The 7,345-nt window shown below is 44.2% G+C and overlaps 1 protein-coding gene across 2 annotated transcripts in view; it reads right to left on the bottom strand.

Moving 5' to 3' along the window:
- LOC107983863 (solute carrier family 22 member 6-A-like) overlaps positions 1–6,574 on the bottom strand; it is a 20,434-nt gene extending 13,860 nt beyond the window's left edge. Inside the window, exons 1-2 of one of the 2 annotated variants that reach the window (XM_062964841.1) lie at positions 5,782–6,574; positions 1,773–1,876 (exon numbers count right to left, since the gene is read on the bottom strand). In XM_062964841.1, the coding sequence (XP_062820911.1) occupies positions 1,773–1,876; positions 5,782–6,183 (506 nt within the window). In that variant the 5' untranslated portion in view covers positions 6,184–6,574. The remainder of the gene's footprint in view (positions 1–1,772; positions 1,877–5,781) is intronic. The other variant, XM_062964840.1, reaches the window with a different exon arrangement.
- Positions 6,575–7,345: the final 771 nt, after the last annotated feature.

Genomic DNA, 7,345 nt, shown 5'->3' with positions numbered 1-7,345 from the left:
GAGATAGAGATGATAGAGATAGAGAGAGATATAGTGATAGAGAGATAGAGATGATAGAGATATAGTGATAGATAGATATAGAGATGAGAGATAGAGAGATAAAGATAGAGATTAGAGATAGAGATAGAGATAAATAGATAAGAGAGATAGTGAGATAGATAGATAGATAGATAGATAGATAGATAGATAGATAGAGATGATAGATAGAGGTAGAGATGATAGAGAGAGAGATAAATAGAGAGATAGAGAGACAGATGAGATAGGGAGAGAGTTGATAGAGATAGAGATGATAGAGAGAGATATATATAGTGATCGAGAGATATAGAGATGAGAGATAGAGAGATAAAGATAGAGATGATAGAGATAGAGATAAATAGATAAGAGAGATAGTGAGATAGATAGATAGATAGATAGATAGATAGATAGATAGATAGAGATGATAGAGAGAGAGATAGAGAGAGAGATGAGATAGGGAGAGAGTTGATAGAGATAGAGATGATAGAGAGAGAGAGATATAGTGATCGAGAGATATAGAGATGAGAGATAGAGAGATAAAGATAGAGATTAGAGATAGAGATAGAGATAAATAGATAAGAGAGATAGTGAGATAGATAGATAGATAGATAGATAGATAGATAGATAGATAGATAGATAGAGATGATAGAGAGAGAGATAGAGAGAGAGATGAGATAGGGAGAGAGTTGATAGAGATAGAGATGATAGAGAGAGAGAGATATAGTGATCGAGAGATATAGAGATGAGAGATAGAGAGATAAAGATAGAGATGATAGAGATAGAGATAAATAGATAAGAGAGATAGTGAGATAGATAGATAGATAGATAGATAGATAGATAGATAGATAGATAGAGATGATAGAGAGAGAGATAGAGAGAGAGATGAGATAGGGAGAGAGTTGATAGAGATAGAGATGATAGAGAGAGAGAGATATAGTGATCGAGAGATATAGAGATGAGAGATAGAGAGATAAAGATAGAGATGATAGAGATAGAGATAAATAGATAAGAGAGATAGTGAGATAGATAGATAGATAGATAGATAGATAGATAGATAGATAGATAGAGATGATAGAGAGAGAGATAGAGAGAGAGATGAGATAGGGAGAGAGTTGATAGAGATAGAGATGATAGAGAGAGAGAGATATAGTGATCGAGAGATATAGAGATGAGAGATAGAGAGATAAAGATAGAGATGATAGAGATAGAGATAAATAGATAAGAGAGATAGTGAGATAGATAGATAGATAGATAGATAGATAGATAGATAGATAGAGATGATAGAGAGAGAGATAGAGAGAGAGATGAGATAGGGAGAGAGTTGATAGAGATAGAGATGATAGAGAGAGAGAGATATAGTGATCGAGAGATATAGAGATGAGAGATAGAGAGATAAAGATAGAGATGATAGAGATAGAGATAAATAGATAAGAGAGATAGTGAGATAGATAGATAGAGATGAGAGAGAGAGATGATATATAGAGATAGAGGTAGAGATGATAGAGAGAGAGATAGAGATAGACAGAGATGAGATAGAGAGAGAGTTGATAGAGATAGAGATGATAGAGAGAGATAGAGATAAATAGATTAGAGAGATAGAGATGAGAGAGAGAGAGAGAGAGAGATGATAGAGAGATAGAGAGACAGAGATGAGATAGAGAGTTGATAGAGATAGGGATGATAGAGAGAGAGAGAGAGAGATCTCGCTCTAGATGGGGGCTGCCCGTCCTGGGTGGGGTGAGAGTGAGAGGACCCACCTGTCGGCGAGGCTCCCAAAGACGAGGGCCCCCACCAGCACTCCCCCCATGTAGATGGACTGGGCCGCCTGGCGCCGGGTCCGCAGGTTGCACACCAGGTCCCACTGCAGGAGAAGAAGGAGGGAAGCAGGCGGGTCATCTGCCGGGAGAAAGACACCTTCACAGGTGGGATGGAGCCCAGCGGAGCCTCCTTTTCTTTAAGCAGAGGCTGGCCGGCCATCTGTTGGGAGGGGTTGGATGGTGCCTTTCTGCCTGGCCGAAGGAGGCTGGGCTGGGTATTCCTGAGCCCCTTGTGGGAGAGAGCGCTCTCCAGAAATAAAGTTCCACTATATCACTAGCTGTGCCCGGCCACGCGTTGCTGTGGCGTAGGCTTAAGTGGGGGTTTCTTCGTGGCATTCAAGACGTAGGTAGGTAGGAAGCAGCCAGGCTTGGGAGCTGCAAGGCTGTTCAATGGGATTCAAGTCAGCCAACAATGGAGTCCCCTAGGGATGACACAGCCAGGCTTTGATGCTGTAAGGGTATTCAATGGTATTCAAGTTGGGTAAAAATGGAGTCCCCTAGGTAGGAAGCAGCCAGGCTTTGAAGCTGCAAGCCTATTCAATGGTATTCAAGTCGGCCAACAATGGAGTCCCCTAGTTATGACACAGCCAGGCTTTGAAGCTGCAAGCCTATTCAATGGTATTCAAGTTGAGTTGAGTAACAATGGAGTCCCCTAGGTATGAAGCAGCCAGGCTTTGGAGCTGCAAGCCTATTCAATGCTATTCAAGTTGGCCAACAATGGAATCTCCTAGGTAGGAAGCAGACAGGCTTTGGAGCTGCAAGGCTGTTCAATGGGATTCAAGTCAGCCAACAATGGAGTCCCCTAGGGATGACACAGCCAGGCTTTGATGCTGTAAGGGTATTCAATGCTATTCAAGTTGGCCAACAATGGAATCTCCTAGGTAGGAAGCAGCCAGGCTTTGGAGCTGCAAGGCTGTTCAATGGGATTCAAGTCAGCCAACAATGGAGTCCCCTAGGGATGACACAGCTAGGCTTTGATGCTGTAAGGGTATTCAATGCTATTCAAGTTGGCCAACAATGGAATCTCCTAGGTAGGAAGCAGACAGGCTTTGAAGCTGCAAGGCTATTCAATAGTATTCAAGTTGGGTAAAAGTGGAGTCCCCTAGGTATGATGCAGCCAGGCTTTGGAGCTGCAAGGTCACTCCTTGGAAAGTGATGAGCATTGTGGCGAAATTTGGCGTGATTTGGCCCAGAGGTTTTGTTGTTTACTTAGTCCTCATGATGCACATTTATATATATATTTATATATATATATAGTGTGTGTGTATATATATATATGTGTGTATATATATGTATATATATATATATACACACACACACACACACACACACACTAGCTGTGCCCGGCCATGCGTTGCTGTGGCGTTGTCTGGTGGTGTCTGTATTTTATAGGCAGTGTGGAAGAGGCCTAAGTGAGGCCTAACTCTGCCTGTCCCCTGGGCTGAGTGAGTTGCTAGGAGACCAAGTGGGCAGAGCTTAGCCTTCTAACTGGCAGCAATCGGATAAAAACAATTATTGCTCTCCCTCTAATTAGGACTTTATTTTTCTTTACTTTTTGTTGCATCAACCTAGAGGCATGGATGAGGGGTTGTGCTGTCAATTTTCGAGGTTGTGGGGTGTTTAGTTTTGTTGTTTTGTCGGTCGCCAGGATTCCATCACTCTTTTATATATATAGATGGTCCCTCCTTGGAAAGTGATGAATATTATGGCCAAATTTGGTGTGATTTTGGCCCAGCGGTTTTATTGTTAACTCAGTCCTAATGATGCACATTACATTTATATCTATATATATAAAAGAGTGATGGCATCACAGCGACCCACAAAACAACAAAACTACAGGCCCCCCAACCTCAAAATTTAACAACACAACCCATCATCCACGCCTCTAGGTTGATACAACAAAAAGAAAAGAAAAAGAAAGTCCTAATTTGAGTGAGAGGAATAATTGCTTTTATCCAATTGCTGCCACTTAGAAGGCTAAGCTCCTCCAACTTGGTCTCCTAGCAACCCAATAAAAAAAATAAAAAACACTAAAAATTAATACAATAAAATACTATAATAACAGAAAATAACTAAAATAATACAAGAAAATAATAAAATATAATAAATAACAATATAACTTACAATAAAATTAATAAACAATTGCAAATAATGTCAAATAAAAATTACACAACAATTTTTAACCAATACCACCACCACTTTGCCACAGCAACGCGTGGCCGGGCACAGGTAGTATATATATATATTGTATATCTTTTTTTAATGGTCCCTCCTTGGAAAGTGATTAACATTGTGGCCAAATTTGGTGTGATTTTGGCCCAGCGGTTTTGTTGTTAACTCAGTCCTGATTATGCTCATTACATATATATATATATATATATATATATATATATATATATATATATATATAAAATCTTTTTTTATGGTCCCTCCTTGGAAAGTGATGAGTATTGTGGCCAAATTTGGTGTGATTTTGGCCCAGCGGTTTTGTTGTTAACTCAGTCCTAATTATGCACATTACATTTTTATATATATATAGATTTTATGATGAGTATTGTGGCCAAATTTGGTGTGATTTGGCCCAGCAGTTTTGTTGTTAACTCGGTCCAAATTATGCACATTATATTTTTATATATATAGATTGTATGTATGTGTGTGTGTGTGTGTGTGTGTGCCCGGCCACGCGTTGCTGTGGCAAAGTGGTGGTGGTATTGGTTAAAAATTGTTGTGTAATTTTTATTTGATGTTATTTGCAATTTTTTATTAATTTTATTGTAAGTTATATTTTTATTTATTATATTTTATTATTTTCTTGTATTATTTTTAGTTATTTTCTGTTATTATAGTATTTTATTGTATTAATTTTTAGTGTTTTTTATTATTTTTATTGGGTTGCTAGGAGACCAAGTGGGAGGAGCTTAGCCTTCTCACTGGCAGCAATTGGATAAAAGCAATTATTCCTCTCTCTCTAATTAGGACTTTATTTTTCTTTTCTTTTTGTTGTCTCAACCTAGAGGCGTGGATGATGGGTTGTGTTGTCAAATTTCGAGGTTGGGGGGCCTGTCGTTTTGTTGTTTTGTGGGTCGCCATGATGCCATCACTCTTTTATAGATATAGATTTATATAGATATAGATATAGATATAGATATAGATATAGATTGTGTGTGTGTGTGTGTGTGTATATATATATGTACACACACACACACACTAGCTGTGCCCGGCCATGCGTTGCTGTGGCATTGTCTGGTGGTGTCTTTTTATAGGCAGTGTGGAAGAGGCCTAAGTGAGGCCTAACTCTGCCTGTCCCCTGGGCTGAGTGAGTTGCTAGGAGACCAAGTGGGCAGAGCTTAGCCTTCTAACTGGCAGCAATTGGATAAAAACAATTATTGCTCTCCCTCTAATTAGGACTTTATTTTTCTTTACTTTTTGTCGCATCAACCTAGAGGCATGGATGAGGGGTTGTGCTGTCAATTTTCAAGGTTGTGGGGTGTTTAGTTTTGTTGTTTTGTCGGTCGCCAGGATTCCATCACTCTTTTATATATATAGATGGTCCCTCCTTGGAAAGTGATGAATATTATGGCCAAATTTGGTGTGATTTTGGCCCAGCGGTTTTATTGTTAACTCAGTCCTAATGATGCACATTACATTTATATATATATATATATTGTATATCTTTTTTTAATGGTCCCTCCTTGGAAAGTGATGAGTATTGTGGCCAAATTTGGTGTGATTTTGGCCCAGCGGTTTTGTTGTTAACTCGGTCCTCATTATGCTCATTACCTTTTTCTATATATAGATGTCCATGTGGTTGTGGACATTTGATTGTGTCTCCCTGCCTCGCAGGGTAAGTGTTGGGGTGGGTGGCCCTGGGGGTCCCGTTCAGCTCTAGGAGTCTATTATCCTTGTGACCGGACCCCTCGCTTGCCCTTTGGCCCCTCTGCCCACTCACCTCCATGATGATGGTGTTGGTGAAGACGCTTTGGTCGTAGACCCACCCGTCGTGGCAGGGCTCGGTCTCCCACTCGGTCCCGTTCCCGCCGTCCGCACTGGCATTGGGGAGGTGCCACCGGGGACGCACAAACCGCCGGCACTTCTCGGGCTTCCCGCTGGCGTCCTTGGGGATGGCGGCCCACAGGAGGTCCTCCTCCGTGGCCTGAGTCCGGTTGGAGTGCCACTCGGTGCCGTTGCCCACCAGCCGGACCCGGCAGTGATGCTCCGGCACGGCGGCCGAGAAGTTCTGCAGGAGGTTGTGGCTGGCGGTGAGGAGGACGGGGGTCACCAGCAAGGCCACGTGGACCACCTGGAAGCGGCCCATGCCCCCGATCCGGTCCAGGAGTTCGGCGAACGTCATGGCCGGGGCTCGGGGGTGCCGGGACGGGGACCAGACGGGTCTGCAGAGCCTTCTCCTTCCCTGCTCATAGCCGGCCCGGCCCACCCTCGCTCGCTCGCTCGCTCACTCGGACACGACTAATTCAGGGTCAGGATCTTGGACGGAAAGTCCACGGCGTCCCCCCTTTCTTGGCCGAGGCTGAAAGCGCTGCCGGGGATAATAAGCAGCGCATGGGAGGAACCTGTGGTGCGAACTCGAGTCACCCCGGCCAGCCGGTGCGTTGCTCTGCCGTGGGGTGTTTATCCGTCCCCATAAGTGGGTGTACTCGGGGAGCCCATGGGGTCGGGTGGCCCGAGGAGGGGCTCGCTCCCCCCTCCCTCCCTCGGCGGGATTATGCAAGGCCTAAGCACTTTACTTGGGTCAAAGTTCTCATGAGGCTTGGGAAGATTAGCTCAAAGGGCGAGAAAATGCCGGCATTCAGCAAATGTGGGGCAGGGTGCCCAGAGGAGCCAGGATTGCCGTTCTCTTGGCGACAGAGCCCACGGCGGTGCCCGGCCGGCGATGTGCTCGTACTCTTAAAAGGCCGGCCGGCTGGACACCGGAAGGAGCGCCTGGTGCAAGGCCAGAGGCCGGACAATGCCGTCAAGAACCGACGAGAGAGCGGCCGCGGCCAAGCGCCGGGTGGGCTCATGACATCTGCATAGTCGCCAATGATTTGCCAATGTAAACCTAGGCACATGTGGACCATGGATGAGGGAAAGGGGTGGAAGCCGAGTCCTACAAGGAGCCAAGTACTGTATATACTCGAGTATAAGCCAACCCGAATGGAACCCGAGTCCTACAGGGAGCCAAGTACCATATATACCCGAGTATAAGCCAATCTGCATGGAAGCCGAGTCCTACAAGGAGCCAAGTACTATATATACTCGAGTATAAGCTGGCCCGAATGGAAGCCCAGTCCTACAAGGAGCCAAGTACTGTATTTACTCGAGTATAAGCCGACCCGAATATAAGCCGAGTCCTACAAGGAGCCAAGTACCGTAGATACTCGAGTATAAGCCGACCCGAATGGATGCCGAGTCCTACAAGGAGCCAAGTACCGTATTTACTCGAGTATAAGCCGACCCGAATGGATGCCGAGTCCTACAAGGAGCCAAGTACCGTAGATACTCGAGTATAAGCC

Source organism: Anolis carolinensis, unplaced genomic scaffold (genome assembly GCF_035594765.1).
Source record: "Anolis carolinensis isolate JA03-04 unplaced genomic scaffold, rAnoCar3.1.pri scaffold_14, whole genome shotgun sequence".
NCBI classification, from domain to species: Eukaryota; Metazoa; Chordata; class Lepidosauria; order Squamata; family Dactyloidae; genus Anolis; species Anolis carolinensis.
The sequence above is the reverse complement of the archived record's forward strand: the minus strand, read 5'-3'. Positions and strand labels throughout refer to the sequence as shown.